We start from the raw sequence: 15,039 nt of genomic DNA on the forward strand, positions 1-15,039 counted from the left end.
GGCCTCCCAAAGTGCTGGAATTACAGGCATTAGCCACCGCGCCTGGCTCCTTTTCTTTAATAAACTTGCTTTAAAAAAAGAAAAAAAAAAGAACCCAAAGGCCGGGCGTGGTGGCTTACGCCTATAATCCCAGCACTTTGGGAGGCTGAGGTGGGTGGATCACGAGGTCAGAAGTTTGCAACCATCCTGGCTAATACGGCGAAACCCTGTCTCTACCAAAAATACAAAAACTTAGCCGGGCATGGTGGCGATCACCTGCAGTCTCAGCTACTCGGGAGGCTGACGCAGGAGAAATCGTTCAACCTGGCAGGTGGAGGTTGCAGTGAGCCAAGATCACGCCATTGCACTCCAGCCTGGGTGACAGAGCAAGACTCCAACCCAAAAACAAAAACAAAAACAATCAAAAAACAGAGAACCCAGAGGGGTAAACTGTGGCAGGCTGGCCACGTGCCAGGCCCCGGACTGCAGCGCCCAGGCTCCCCCACCCGAAGGCTGAGGGTCACGCTTGCTGTGTGGGGCTGAGCACCTTGTCAAGTGCGCCCACAGGGTGACTCATGGGGATAGAAGCACCAAGCACTGGGTCACCCAGGATGTAGGTAGTCATCACCACCTGAAGAAACCGAGGCTGAGACTCCAACCTGCTCATGGCCATGGTGCAGCAATGTCCTGGCCAGGGCTCAAGCCCACCCCTCCTCCTGGGAATCTAGGAACCCCATGTTTGAGTGGGCCCCTCTTTGCGGGACCTCTGTTGGCCGAGGCAACTACCACTGTACAGAAGGCACACAAGAAGGGGCCTTGTCCCCAGGAGGCTCGGTGAGTGGAGGGCACATGGCATGAGGACCGCTGTGAGCTGCCCGCCCCTCATCCCCGTGGTGGTGTCCCCCAAGCTGCATTGGCTCGACAGCAGGGGGCAGCTTGGGTCACCCTAGCCTGGTGGGCATCGAAACGCTCCTCAAAGGACCCACAGGCCCACAGGGGATAGGTAAGGCCATGTGTTCACAGGGAGTTGTCTCGGGGCTGGGTACTGCTGTGCACACTGGCTGCCAGGCAGAAGCTGAGCTGGTTTATTACTGGAACACCCTTCCCTGCTCCTCCTCCCCAGGGAGGCCGGCCCTGCGCCAGCATCTCCTGCACCAGCCCACCCACCAGGAGGCGCCTGTGGGGCCACTCAAGCCTGGAACACTTTTCTGGGAAAGGGTGTTCCTGGAATAAATTCTGGTTTGGCTTCCAACAGGAGCAAGAATAGAGTTCCCTGTCTGGCCTGCCAGCGCGGCTTCCAGGTTTGAAGGTCAAGTGCACGCAGCTCTCTCCTGGGCCCAGCGGCACCCCCTTCACCTGGTCAGGGGAGGAGCCCAGCGGCACCCCCTTCATCTGGACAGCAGAGGAGCCGGCTCCTGGAGGGGCCACAGTACCCCAGGGGGTGGGTTCAGGGTGGCGCCTACTACCCCTGGGGCCCCCCGGGGAGCCCCTGTAGCAGAACAAGGGTGGGGATATCAGGCAGCCCAGTCTCTCCCTCCAGAATGCCCTCCCCGCCACCACCTGCCCTAGGAGGCCTGACTACCCCCAGTGGCTTAGATTGAGAATTTCTGGGCTTGAGAAACCTTCACCATGATCTGGGGTTTCCAGCCCTGCCCGGGAGCTGGCTGTGCATGTGTGCTGCAGGGGCAGAGGCCTGACAGACCACCAAGAGGCCACGCCCAGTGCCACTGCCTTTATTAACAGACCCTGGAGCTCCACAGCCACACAGACACTTGGCTTTCAGAGGGCACAGGAAGAAAAAGGGACCTGGTGACCCTCCCAGCATACCCCAGAGCCAAGACAGACACAGCAGCAGCACCTCAGGGTCAGCCTGGGTGCCCCTACCCATGGGGCCACTATGACCACAGATACCAGGAGGCCAGGCCTGGTTGCTGGGGACCCCTTTGGGGGGCCCGGCAGTATCCTAGGCCCAAAGAGCTGGTGCCATCTTGAAGCTGATTCAGGGAAGGGGCCAGGCTGGACAGTAGGGGTAGGTGTGAGAAGCTCCCCAGCGTGTCCAGGCCACGGGAGCAGCAAGGGTCTGTGGGGGGTCCTGGGTTGGATGGGGTGGGGCTGCCCTTGTCCTGTATCCTGGCCATTTCACGGACAAAACCAGCCCAGTCCCAGCAGCCTGGGAGGCAGCAGAGGCTCCTTCCTCTCCCCTCCTGATTCTGCTGTGGCCAAGGACAGGAGGGTGAGGGGAGAGGAAAGAGGGCAGGTCAGGGTCCCTGGGGGCCAGGCAGCTTCAAAAACGCAGCCAGGTGGCTGGGGGAGGGCAGCAGGGTGGGGAGGGCCCAGACCCCCATGATGGGGGCAGCCTGAGACCCCCAAGGAGGAAGGAGGGGATTTGGGAAGGAGAGGCAGGCCTCAGCCGTCAGTCACACCGGTGCTGGGGTCTGCAGCCCGCTGGAGTGAGACACCCCCATCCCAGGAGCAGGGCCACAGGACAGGAGGGAGCCGACACCTTGCACCCTGATCTTCCAGAGGCCGGGGAGGGACGCTGGGCGCTCTAGGACTTCTTGGCATCCTGCGTGCTCCGGCGCTTCAGGTCACTCAGGTCGATGGGCTTGAAGGCTGCCAGGGAACAATGCGGTAGGTGGTAAGCACAGGCCCCCTCCTGCTGATGAGGCCCGGCCTGCCGGCCCAGCCCTGCCCCCAGGTCAGCCCCCACTCACTCTTCAGGCTGGGATTAGGGACCTTCTCCACATACTCCTCCACCAGGCCCCGCTCGCCGCCCGGCACCTGGCTTCGCAGGTCTCGCTCCACGCCCTGCCAGGCTGCAGAGGCAGAGGGCAGTGTGCTCAGAGCCCCCTGCCCCAGGGGCTGGTGTCCACGTCAGGAGAGTGCCTACCCTCAGCTCCTGCCCTCCCAGACCCTTTTCTCCCTCAGAAGTGTCCTCCATGCTCCCCCACGGCCCTCTACCCACCCCAGCCTCACTCACCTGTAGACCCCGTCCCTGCTCCTCCGGCAGGCCTGTCTCTTCCCCGCAAGATGACCAGGACTGATCGGAGGGACCCCTACGACCCTACCCCAGGCTTCCCTGCGCCTCGGGGGCAGCACAACCTCCTCAGCTAGGCCTCCACCTTTCCCACCTCATCCACGCACCTCCCCAGCCCCAGCACATCACACACTCCCCTAATCCCAGACAACCACCTCCTGGCCACTTTTGCAACATGCCCATTCGTGGCTGGGTGCATGCCTGTCTGTCTTCAAAGGCCCCTCCCTTTCCCCAGCAAGCTCCTTTAGCACTGCTAGCATGGATGACTGGCTCAACGCAGCCTCTATCTGGGGCATGGCCCACTCCTGGCCCCTCCTGAGTCCCCCCATGATCAGAAGCAGGTCTCCTCTCCACACAGGGTCCTCTCCACACAGGGTCCCCGCGGCCACCCCCACCCACCTGGGCCCTGAAGGCTGTGGACACAGTGATGGAGGGGCAGGGGCAGAGGCTGCAGGAGGTTCCTCAGAAACCTGGGGTCCTGGGCTGGGGGCAGAGCTGACTCTGTCAAGGACAGGGCAGGAGCTGGGTGTGGCAGGCGCACCCACCTTCGTAAATGAAGCGGACGTTCTCCTCGTGGGCTGGGGTGAAGATCTCGCTGCTGCTGGGTGGGGAGCGGGGGCTGCTGGTCCTCTTGCCGTTGTACACGACTCTGGACACAGGGGAGCTGGGGGAGCCTGGCGCATGAGGCAGGGCACGCAGCAGGGTGGGAACCCACACCGCCACCCCAGTGGAGACCACCCCACCTGCCTGAGACCCACCTGGTCATTGCGGGGGCGTCTGATCCTAGCGCTCCACCGCCAGATCCCCTCAGCCTCTGAAACAGAAGCCAGCGCAGGAGTGGGATGCAGGGCCACCCTCTCCAGCATGGGAGGAGGGGGAGGCACAGGGTACACCTGCCTCCTCCCTTCAGATGTGAACAAAGTGCATTGTCTCCCTGCCTACCAGGGGGTCCCCCACAGGCTGGGGTCCAGCCACAGGCAGCCAGTGGGCTCCAGGTAACCCCAGGAGGTAGCAGGGAGCTGGCCAGAGCCAGCCAGACAAACACCCGACTTGAAGCAATCAAGTCCACTCAGCGGCCGGAGCTCTGCAAGATGTGGAGGCCTCAGCCCCAGCACCAGGAGCACCGTGGCCAGAGCCCCTCCCACCGCGGGCTGGTGGGACCGTCAGCATCTCTGATGTCTGGCTGCTTCTCACTGCAGCAGAGCGCCTGCAGCCCCTGAGGAAACTGACTCTGCTCTCCCTGGTGCAGGGCTGGGCACACGGCTTCCGCTGAGCCTTGATTTCCTTTCCGTAAAATGGGGATGAGCTTCCTAACGGTGATCCCAGCTCCACAGCACCTACCTAGACTCAGCTTCCTGGTTCCCTGGAGCATGAACCACATCAGCACCCTGGAGATGGAACCAAACTCCAAGTCCCCTGGTGGGCAGAGGGGGTGACCCTGGAGGAAGCTGCCGGGCCTGACCTGGTGACCAGGACCCTGGGCTGCTGCCCGTTTATATCCTCTCAGCCCAGGGGAATCCACAGCTCTGGAGAAAGGGAGTCTATTTTGAGGCTCAGACGCCCACACGGGCAGGCTGGACAGTGTCCCCACTCCAGCTGAGGACACACAACCCCAAGGTGGGGAAGCCAACAGGGCTGGTCTCCAGCCTGCCGTGTTCCAGAGGGGGCAAATCCAGGTTCTCGGGGAAGGGAGTCCCAGGATTCCCAGGAGGGGGCTTTTAGCACAAGCGACTCCCCTGCCCACCCCAGGGATCAAGGCTGCAGATACTCCAGGGCACACGGCTGCTGCACTCACAGAGGGCCAGGAGCACTGAGGCTTCGAGTCCTCTCTGGCCCGTTCCGCCTCATGTCAATGGTCTAGCCCTCAAACACCACATGTGATCAGAAGCCCACAGCTCAAGGGCAAAACCAGCAAAGAGCAGAAAACCAGCTCCCAGTCCTGGAACTCTGTGCCCCATCCCAGGCCAGGAGTGGGGTCCAAACAGGGCCAGGGGCTCCCCACCCATGGCAGCACCCAGTTTGCTCACAAAGGCACCTCTCCTTTCTTGGACTCTGGGATCTCTCTGCCCAGTCCTCCTGCCAGGGACTCCAGCCCACGAACACCAGACAATGCAGGGAAAGGCCTGTTTGGGTTGAGGGTCCACAGGGACACGCTACCTGTTGGGAAGCTCTCGTTACAGAGAACGGCAGAGCTCAGGTTAACAGGTGGACTGGCCAGCCCCCTGCCTCGCCCCCTGCTGGCTCTCACCACAGACCGACTGCTGCTTCAGGGGTACCTGCCTCCCAGCCTGCCCTCCCCAGTGGCTCTTCTCCCCATGCATCCTCTGCCTCCAGTGGTGACTTGGCCTTTATGCAGCCACACCTTTGGCCTGGGGTCCCCTGCTGAGCTCGGTTGTCACTCCTGCCCCAGATCCCACTGATGGCCCCACATCCTCCCAAGCAACTACCCTTCCAGGGCTTCCTTTGCCTTGCTGCATGCATGCAGGCACGCGCACACACACACACACACACACCTGCCCCCACACACCTTAGCTGAATACACCTGCCACACACACATGCCTACACACAACCGCCCACGCCTGCACACACCTGTTTGTACACATCTGCCCACACACATGCTGCAGACACCCATCTGAACACACCTGGTGTGGCAGCATGCACTTGTAGTCCCAGCGACTCAGAGGCTGGGGTGGGAGGACTGCTTGAGCCCAGGAGGTCAAGGCTGCAGTGAGCCAAGATCGTGGCACTGCACTCCAGTCCAGGCAACAGAGTAAGACCCTGTGTCAAAAAAAAAAAAAAAAAGCCCGGGGCATCATGGCTCACGCTTGTAATTCCAACACTTTGGGAGGTTGAGGGGGGTGGATCACCTGAGGTCAGGAGTTTGAGAGCAGCCTGGTGAACATGGTGAAACCCTGTCTCTACTAAAAACACAAAAATTAGCTGGCCATGGCAGACACCACTACTCGGGAGGCTGAGACAGGAGAATTGCTTGAACCCGGGAAATGGAGGTTGCAGTGAGCTGAGATCGCGCCAATGCACTCCAGTCTGGGTGACAGAGCAAGACTCCGACTCGGGAAAAAAAAAAAAAAAAAAGGCCGGGCTTGGTGGCTCAAGCCTGTAATTCCAGCACTTTGGAAGGCTGAGGTGGGTGGATCACAAGGTCAGGAATTCAAGACCAGCCTTGCCAACATGGTGAAACCCTGTCTCTAATAAAAATACAAAAATTAGCCAGACATGGTGGTGGGTGCCTGGGGTCCCAGCTACTCAGGAGGCTGAGGCAGGAGAAGTACTCGAACCTGGGAGGTGGAGACTGCAGAGAGCCGAGATCACGCCACTGCACTCCAGCTTAGGTGACAGGGCAAGAGTCCATCTCAAAAAAAACAAAAACAAAAACAAAAAAGGCCAGGTACAGTTGCTGGCCTATTAAAATCGGCCTGTAATCCCAATACTTTGGGAGGCTGAAGAGGGCAGATCACTTGAGGCCAAGAGTTCAAGACCAGCCTGGGCAACATGGCAAAATCCCATTTCCACAAAAATATAAAAACTTCGCCAGGAGTGATGGCTGAGGTGGTAGGATTGCCTGAGACTGCGAGGTGGAGGCTGTGGTGAGCCATGATCATACCACTGCGCTCCAGCCTGGGTGACAGAACGAGACTCTGTCTCTAAATAAACAAATTTAAAACCCCATAAACATATACACCTATTGTGCACCCATACTTTTTTTTTTTGAGACGGAGTCTTGCTCTGTTGCCCAGGCTGCAGTGCAGTGGTGCGATCTCAGCTCACTGCAAGCTCCACCTCCCGGGTTCACGCCATTCTCCTGACTCAGCCTCCCGAGTTGCTGGGACTACAGGCGCCCGCCACCGCGCCCGGCTAGTTTTTTGTATTTTTAGTAGAGATGGGGTTTCACCGTGTTAGCCAAGATGGTCTGGATCTCCTGACCTCATGATCCGCCCGCCTCGGCCTCCCAAAGTTCTGGGATTACAGGCATGAGCTACCACGCCCAGCCGCACCCATACATTTTTTAAGTCAAGAAGGAGTCCCGTTTGCCTCCTCTTGTTAGGAGAAGAAATGTACCCACACCCTCAACACCACAGGCTGTGTCCTCTAAGTCTTCCCAGACATGAGGAGCCCTTCCCACCTCTTCCTACTTCTTCCTCCAGCTCAGCAATCCTCAGGGCCTCACGCTGCCCCCTTCCCCCCTCAACCCTGCACATATAGCCCCAGGCTTTCCAGCTCAGCGACCCCCAAGGGCCTCATGCTGGCCCCATTCCTGCACACATAGCCCCAGGCTTTCCTGGATGTGCCAGCAGTTCCCAAGAGGCCAGGGACCTGTTGTCCCCCTGGAAGCAAAAGAAACGGTTCTGCAGTTCACTCAACCTCACTGCCTCCTGGGGCTCTGCCAAGGAGCTCTGCCCAATTCTTCTGGGTCAATTTCTTCTGGGTCAGAATTGCCCAATTCTGACCCAGAAGAAATTTTCCATTAAAAATCAAGTATCTGTACACACTCTATGACCCAGCCATTCTGCTTCTAGGTACACACACCAAGATGCACACAAGCACGGCTGGAGAATCTCCACTTGCAACTACCCAAAGGGAAGAGCCACCGCCGAAGGGTATCAGTGCACACCTGGCCTATTCCCATAAGGGAATCAGCATCCGGAGGGGGCACCACAGCCGCTGCAGCAGAGACGGACACCAAGCACAAGAGGCGGGACCTGAGGGCCACAGACAGGCCCTGAGACACACAGCACGGGAGGAAGCTGCAGAGGGCCGAGGCACAGGCAGGACTGGAGCCAGGGCCAAGACAGTGTCTGTGAGGGCAGGAAGGAGCCCTCCACGGAGAGGGCGGGAGGTCAAGCGAGCTCTGAACCAAGAGGTCACCATGGAGCCACAATGAGAAGGCCTCCAACAACCTCAGCAGGGCGGCCAAGCACAGTGAGGCACACAGCTGAGGGGGGAGGGCAGGAAGTGTGGCTGGCAGGCAGCTCAGCCCTAGCTCAGGCCCAGTGGGCAGCAGGCTGGTGTCTGGCTAAGCAGAGGGAACCCTGAGGCACAACATGCATGCATCCCTGAGATGGTGGATGTGGAGGGACCCAGGACCACAGTGGGTGAGAGTGAGCAGGGGACAATGGCATAGGCCCAGAGAAGCGCCGGGGACAGCCTGAAAAGACTTAGCACACGCCAGATGGCCACCTGAGGCGGCGGCCCCTGAGCCAGCAGGACACTGACCTGTTGCTCAGCTGCCCAGGTAAAGGGGAGTGGTGGCCTGACCGAGGCTGACCATAGGTGAAGGGTGGGAGGGAGGTGGCTCCATTCAACCCAGAGAGACAGCCCCTCTTCAGAGGTCTCGAGACCCCACCCAGCCCAGCCCCCCAGCCTTCATCCCACCTGGGCCACCATCAGGGTGAGAGCAGCGAGGGAGGGTCAGGCAATGCCTCAATCCCGTTTTCCTTCCCTCTTTCAGTCAGAATCAAGACCGAGCGTGCCGATGTCCCAGCCACGGCCCCGTACTCCTCAGTCGCTACACCACGCCCCACTGCCTCTGAGTTTTCATATTTTAATATCTTTGAAACTGGGTTGCACCTGACGATTGCTAACACGTCAGAGTTTAACCAACGGTGGTTTTTCTTTCTCAGTGTACTGTGAAATATAGCGCAGCTCATAATGGCTGGGGTCTCACATGGAAGGACCCTCGATGACACTCTCCTGACCCAGGACCACCCTTCCAGAGCCCCTCAAGCTACACAGTATTTAGGTACTTTCTCCCTTTCCCCTCAAAGCCTTCCACACCCCCATGCCACGCCACCCCACCCCACCCAGGGCTGGAATAACCTCCGGTTCCAGACCCCAGTGTCAGGGCCGGTGGACAATGTCTACGTGATCTTCCTGACACCCTTTCCCCAAGTCACTTACCACTAGGGTGTCACCCAGGCCCTCTGCTGCCATCAAGCCCACGGTCCAGCCCCAACTTGTTTCATCAGGTGTCACCTGCTGCTCCACTCCTGCCCCAACAGCCTTTGCCACAGGACCACCTGCCACCAGCCACCCAGAGTGCAGGCGACCTGCAGGTCTGTGCATCCTGCAGGACCTGACTGCTTCTGTGGCTGTCCAGCCTACAGGGCCTGGCCTACTGGGCTGCAGGTATTACCCTACTCTGGGGCCCCAGGAAAGCTCCTCTGAGCCTCGGCATCCTCATTCAAAGTGATGCAGCCCACAGCGATGCTCGCCTGCTCCAATAGGGACAGAAGCACAGCCATGGGAAGTGAGCAGCTCAGTGAGGTCTCTGTGGCTCCTTATCCAATACAATGATGGACAGGACAAGCATGTGCCATATCATTCAACTGGATGCTGTTAAGAATGAAAGGGGCCAGGCGCAGTGGCTCATGCCTGTAATCTCAGCACTTTGGGAGGCCGAGGCAGGCAGATCACGAGGTCAGGAGGTCAAGACCATCCTGGCTAACACAATGAAACTCCACCTCTACTAAAAATACAAAAAATTAGCCAGGCGCGGTGGTGGTGGGTGCCTGTAGTCCCAGCTACTCAGGAGGCTGAAGCAGGAGAATGGCGTGAACCCAGAAGGTGGAGCTTGCAGTGAGCCAAGATCGTGCCACTGCACTCCAGTCTGAGCGACAGACTCCGGTGGCTCACACCTGTAATCCCAACACTTTGGGAAGCCAGGAGTTCAAGACCGGCCTGGGCAATATAGAAAGAGCCCCATTTCTACCAGGTGCGGTGACTCACACCTGCAATCCAGAACTTTGGGAGGCTGAGGTGGGCAGATCACCAGAGGTTAGGCGTTTGAGACCAGCCTGGCCAACATGGCGAAATCCCATCGCTACTAAAAAAAAAAAAAAAAAAAAAAAAATTAGGCAGGGTGCAGTGGCTCAGCTTGTAATTCCAGCACTTTGGGAGGCCGAGGTGGGCGGATCACCTGAGGTCAGGAGTTCGAGACCAGCCTGGCCAACATGGAGAAACCCCATCTCAACTAAAAATACAAAAATTAGCCAGGCGTGGTGGCAGGCGCCTGTAATCCCAGCTACTCGGGAGGCTGAGGCAGGAGAATCGCTTGAACCCTGGAGGCAGAGGTTGCAGTGAGCCGAGATCGCGCCATTGCACTCTTTTACTGGGGTAAAAGAGTGAGATTTCATCTCAAAAAAAAGAAAAAAGAAAAAGAAAAAAGAAAGGGGCTTAGTGTGGTGGTAATCCTAGCACTTTGGGAGGCCAGGAGTTCAAGACCAGCCTGGGCGACATAGAAAGAGCCCCATTTCTACCAGGTGCGGTGACTCACGCCTGCAGTCCCAGCACTCTGGGAGCCTGAGGTGGGCAGATCACTGGAGGTTAGGCGTTTGAGACCAGCCTGGCCAACAGGGTGAAACCCCATCGCTACTAAAAAAAAAAAAAAAAAAAAAAAATTAGGCAGGGTGCAGTGGCTCAGCTTGTAATTCCAACACTTTGGGAGGCCAAGGTGGGCGGATCACCTGAGGTCTGAAGTTCGAGACTGGCCTGGCCAACATACAGTGAAACCCCATCTCTGTATGGGGTTTCATACAGAGATGAAACCTGGGACTACTCTGTGCGGTAGCACATGCCTGTAGTCCCAGGTATTTGGGAAGCTGAGGCAGGAGAATCACTTGAACCCAGGAAGCGGAGGTTACAGTGAGTCAAGATCATGCCACTGCACTTCAGTCTGGGCAACACAGTGAGACTCTATCTCAAAAAAAAAAAAAAAAAAAAGTTAGCCAGGCATGGTAGTATGCACCTGTAATCTCAGCTTCTCAGGCAAATCACTTTAAACCCGGGAGGCGGAGGTTGCAGTGAAGGGAGATCATGCCACTGCACTCCAGTTTGGAAGACTGAGACAGAGCAAGACTCCATCTCAAAAAAGTGCCCCATCTCTGCTCTCTGCCCTCCAAAAAAAAAAAAAAAAAAAAAAGAACGAAAGGGATGCTGTTGATTACTTGATTACTAAGCATGAAACAACTCTTCTGGGAAAACTGGAATGTAGAGTCAGCCCACTCTTAGGGAGGTGGAGGCACAGAAGAGCACTGGGGACGGAAAGAAGATACTGCCACCAGCCACAGCAAACACTTGTCAGGGAATAAGGGCAGGGCAGCCACCACACTGGGTCCTTACACACACTGCCCACGTCCCCACAGCTGAGCCAGAAAGATACCCTGAGAACTCCCAGTGCAGCGCTGAAAGAGCCTGCCACCAAGCAGTGGTGCCCCTCCCAGCGCCTCCAGGGCTACAGCAGTTGGGGCTCGGCCCGAATGCTGCAGCTGGCCTCAGCCTCCCCAAAGCCTGCCTCCACTCTGCCTGCACCTCACAGCAGGTTTCTGGACTCCCTGAAAGCCCCATTCCCCACTGATACCCGTGTGGCTTTGCTCAGAGACTGGCCCTCCCTCCAGATAGGGAGCGGAGTCTTATTGGGTAGAACTGTAGAGAATCTTCCTCCTCCAGGGGACCCAAGAGCTTCAGAGACTTCCTGGTGGGGAGGGGACAGAACCCCAGTCTCTGGCCTCCCAGTCTCAAATTCTTTCCCCCACACAGCCACATGTCTAAGAACAGGACATGAGGTAACACTCCAGCAACGTGACAATATTGTGAGGTTCCAGAGTTAGAATCAGTGACGCCATCGCTCTTCTGTGCTCCTCTGGAGTTTCTGAGATTCAAAGTTTCTAAGACTCCACTTTCTCTTCGTGTTCTGTGTCTTTTTCAGCCAATCAGGCTAGAATATGATCTACTACCCAAGCAGGTGCACAAGGATACCGCTGTCACAGCTGATACACTGGCACCTCGTGGTTCCTTGAAGACCCCCGGAGAAAGCCTCTACGAGTTGCCCCACCTCCTCACCCTCTCCCCTGGGTGGTGGCAGCAACAGACTAAGCATGTGCGCCCTCCTCCCCATCCTGATCCCACTCAAACCACAACCTCCCCTGACTCGCCCCGGATCCAGCCCTGTCTTTTAGGAAGAGTTGGCTCTTCTTCACGTCCCACCTCCCACCTTCTCTACATGTTCTCGCCACATCCCACCCAAAGTCCACTCACTGGTCCCCGTTTACACCTCAAGGCCTTTGGTCAAGCTGTGTTCTCTGCCCAAAACTATCCTACTCATCCTTGGGGGTCCAGCTCAAAGACCACCTTTCTGAGACGGCTACCGTGGGGCAGGACGGAGAGAAGCACAGCCCGTGCCCCGTGTGGCTGCCGCCCCCGCGGTCACAACCACCGCCCAGTGAGTGCCTCGAAGGCAGGCGGAGGCCCCGTTCTCCCCGTTAGGCCCAGCACCACTGCCTGGGTAGACGGGAAAGAGGGCAAGGCCGGAAAATGGACAGAAGAATGCGGACGGCCGGGCCCGCGGCGCTCCGAGAGTCGGAGGCATCCTCAGGCACGGTCCCTCCGGGAGAAAGCGGGGCCCTGTCAGCCCCAGAGCCCCGACGGTGGCAGAAGGCGGGCCCTCCGCGAGCGTGCGGCCGCGCTGGGTCCCCGGCCCCTGCCCCGGCCTGGGCGGGAAAGGCGCTCCGTCCGACTCGCGCCCTCCCCACGCGCGCTCCCAAGTGCCCCGCGGGCCGCGCCCTCCCGCAGGTGCCGGGCAAGGAACGCGGGCTCCTCCCTCGGACCCCGGCCGCTCGGCCACTCCCCCGCGCCCGGCCCCGCCCGGCCCTGCAGGGCACCCGCGGCCGCCCGGCGACACCAGGGCGGGGCCCAGCCGCGCCCGCCCCGCCCCGTCCCCGCCGCCCGGCGCCGCACCCGCCTCACCTCACCCCGACCCGCCGCCACCGCCTCTTCCAGCTGGGAGGCCCCGCCGGAAGTGACGCCACCGCCGGCTGCGCAGGCGCAGACGCAGCGCGCTCCAACGTGACCACCCGGCACGCGGAGGGCGGGGGCGGCCGGGATTCCCGGGCGGGGTCTGGGCTCGTGGCGGCGGCTCTGGGCCGCCGCGGCCTGGACGGTGAGCGGCGCTGGCCACGGGCAGCGGCTGGAGCCCAGTCATCAGGACACCACCACAAGCACCACCTGTGTAGACCCAGGCCCCTCACCTGGGAGTCACGTTTATTGAAAAAGTAAAAAGTGGCACAGTAAAAAATTCACCTGGAGACAAAGCCAGGCCTAGGAGGGGTGGCGGGGTCGTGGAGGGACGGGTCCGGCCGCCCCTGGCCCACGGGTGGGGCACGTGCTGGCCCCTGGGCGACGCGCGGCTTCCCCAGGGAGGCGGCCCTGGGCGCGGGGGCGGGCGGGCAGAGCTGGCTCAGTCCATCGTGGCCCCTTGGAAGAGCTCCACCAGCTCCTTGAAGTCCGGGTCGATGAGGTCGGAGGGCAGGTCACCATCGTCGTTGGCTGCGTCCCTGTCCGCTCCCAGGGAGATAAGGTACCTGGGGTGCAAAGGTCGCCCTGGCTGAAGCGGGGAGGAGCCGGGAGAGTGCTCGCCCCCACCCAGGTCAGAGGGCCAGAGTCCTGGGGTCACCTGTGTGTCCCCAACCTTCGGGTCTCAAGGTCCGGGTAGGGTGAGGAGGAAGAAACCTGACCCTTTGGAAGCTGTGGCCAGCTTTTCAAGTTGACTCTATTGAGGACAAGGGCAGAAACAGGATTCCAGAAGCTTTTAGGGTTTGTAGGGTTCTTTTTTTGTTATTGTTGCTGCTGTTTTTAGAGACAGAGTTTCGCTCTTATCACCCAGGCTGGAGTGCAATGGCATGATCTCTACTCAGGGCAACCTCCGCCTCCCGGGTTCAAGCGATTCTCCTGCCTCAGCCTTGAGTAGCTGGGATTACAGGCCTGCGCCACCGCGCCCCGCTAATTTTGTATTTTTAGTAGAGACGGGGTTTCACCATGTTGGGCAGGCTGGTCACGAACTCCTGACCTCAGGTGACCCGCCCACCTCAGCCTCCCAAAGGGCTGGGATTACAGGCCTGAGGCACCACGCTCAGTCTGGATGGTTCTTGCCTACACCACCAGGACCACATTTTGGGGCCCACATCCTGGGGGCCCACTGAGGCCTGGAGGGGTCGAGTTCAACCCTTTGTAGACGCAGACCCCCTCACCTGGCTATGTCGGGGTACCCATCGCTGCAGGCAATGTGCAGGGGTGTCCAGCCCTCCTCATCTCGCTGGTGAATGTCCGCTCCGTATTTGACCAGCAGCTTCACGCATTCCAGGTTTCCAGAGAGCACGGCTTCATGCAAGGCGGCCAGGCCTGGGCAGGGAGGAAGGGAGGGGTCAAGACTGAGCCTCAGGTGGGGTCCTCCTTGCTGGCTTCCCCACCACCCCACAGCCCCTGGCCAGCTCTTCCAGGGCTTGCTCACCTGAGGGATGTATTGTGGCCAGGGAGACTTTCTGAGCCCGGATGAAACGCCTCACCTGCACCAGGTCACCCTGACGGATGTGGTCCAAGAACAGGACATCATTAGGGAAACGCACGCTGCGATCAGCGAGCATCCGCCGCCGCCGCTGCCGTGGGCTGTAGCGGGCATAGCGGGCAGTTCTGCTAGGCATCTTGGGCGCTGTGGGGCAGGCTGCCCCTGGGGACCGTACTGCGCTGGGGTTAATAATGTGTCCGGCCTCGACCAGATCAGCTTGAGGGCTCCCGTCGGTCGAGCCCCAGCCTCTGACTTGCTTATATAGGGCTCAGGGGCTATATAAAGCTGCACGGTCATCCTCCCCGGCGCGAGGGGCTGAAACTGAGCTGCACCCCCACCCCGCGCCCCAGATCATGTTTAGTGACTCATCTTTCAGCCCACCTGTCACCGTGCCCGGCCAAAGGGGTCAGATCATTCCTGCCTGTCGCTCCCTGCTGCACAGCTGGACCTAGAAGGTGCCTTACCGAAGGTGGGAGGAGGCACTGGTACAGAGCCCATGAGACAGCTAGGAATGCGAGGTCAAGGGCGCAGTAGGTACCAAGGTCATTGGAAGGGCTTGCTGTCTACCTCCTGGAGAGTGAGGGGCAGCCACCCCCTTCACATCTGCAGAAGCACAAGTCCACTGTGCCATGGGGAAACAGGTCTGAGCCCCAGCGGCCACCCTATCTGC

At 59.4% G+C, this 15,039-nt stretch overlaps 3 protein-coding genes across 5 annotated transcripts in view; all 3 read right to left on the minus strand.

The window, feature by feature from the left end:
* Positions 1–1,696: 1,696 nt before the first annotated feature.
* MCRIP1 (MAPK regulated corepressor interacting protein 1) lies at positions 1,697–12,826 on the minus strand. Of its 3 annotated transcripts, none has more exons than XM_023211555.2 (5): positions 12,776–12,826; positions 3,775–3,830; positions 3,562–3,680; positions 2,694–2,795; positions 1,697–2,592 (listed from the first exon to the last, which is right to left on the minus strand). In XM_023211555.2, exons 2-5 carry the CDS (start codon positions 3,780–3,782, stop codon positions 2,528–2,530), a joined length of 294 nt encoding a protein of 97 aa, XP_023067323.1. In that variant the 5' UTR covers positions 3,783–3,830; positions 12,776–12,826; the 3' UTR covers positions 1,697–2,527. The 3 variants fall into 3 exon arrangements, with proteins under 3 accessions (XP_023067323.1, XP_023067321.1, XP_023067322.1); XM_023211553.1 differs by lacking the exon at positions 12,776–12,826 and adding an exon at positions 5,659–5,789; XM_023211554.2 differs by lacking the exon at positions 12,776–12,826 and adding an exon at positions 4,358–4,648.
* A 204-nt stretch (positions 12,827–13,030) lies between these two features.
* Positions 13,031–14,596, minus strand: PPP1R27 (protein phosphatase 1 regulatory subunit 27). Its single transcript, XM_023211552.1, has 3 exons — positions 14,316–14,596; positions 14,056–14,206; positions 13,031–13,389 (listed from the first exon to the last, which is right to left on the minus strand). The coding sequence occupies exons 1-3, from the start codon at positions 14,503–14,505 to the stop codon at positions 13,266–13,268; spliced, it is 465 nt and encodes a 154-aa protein (XP_023067320.1). The 5' UTR covers positions 14,506–14,596; the 3' UTR covers positions 13,031–13,265.
* Positions 14,597–14,966: 370 nt separating this feature from the next.
* P4HB (prolyl 4-hydroxylase subunit beta) overlaps positions 14,967–15,039 on the minus strand; it is a 29,855-nt gene continuing 29,782 nt past the window's right edge. Inside the window, exon 7 of the mRNA XM_023211551.2 lies at positions 14,967–14,991. Within this exon, the coding sequence (XP_023067319.2) occupies positions 14,967–14,991 (25 nt within the window). The remainder of the gene's footprint in view (positions 14,992–15,039) is intronic.

The sequence above is a fragment of the Piliocolobus tephrosceles genome, chromosome 16 (assembly GCF_002776525.5).
Source record: "Piliocolobus tephrosceles isolate RC106 chromosome 16, ASM277652v3, whole genome shotgun sequence".
Lineage (NCBI taxonomy): Eukaryota > Metazoa > Chordata > Mammalia > Primates > Cercopithecidae > Piliocolobus > Piliocolobus tephrosceles.

Bases quoted from the DNA above. Each gene is read 5' to 3' on its own strand.
- PPP1R27 (XM_023211552.1), bottom strand. From the start codon at position 14,505: ATGCCTAGCAGAACTGCCCGCTATGCCCGCTACAGCCCACGGCAGCGG. The intron at 14,207-14,315 runs GTGAGCAAGCCC...CTCCCTGCCCAG, and splicing joins GGCCACAATACATCCCTCAG to GCCTGGCCGCCTTGCATGAA. The intron at 13,390-14,055 runs GTGAGGGGGTCT...TTTGCACCCCAG, and splicing joins GGGTACCCCGACATAGCCAG to GTACCTTATCTCCCTGGGAG.
- MCRIP1 (XM_023211553.1), bottom strand. The intron at 3,681-3,774 runs GTGGGTCTCAGG...AGGCTCCCCCAG, and splicing joins GACGCCCCCGCAATGACCAG to CTCCCCTGTGTCCAGAGTCG. The intron at 2,796-3,561 runs GTGGGTGCGCCT...CTGCCTCTGCAG, and splicing joins CGTCCGCTTCATTTACGAAG to CCTGGCAGGGCGTGGAGCGA.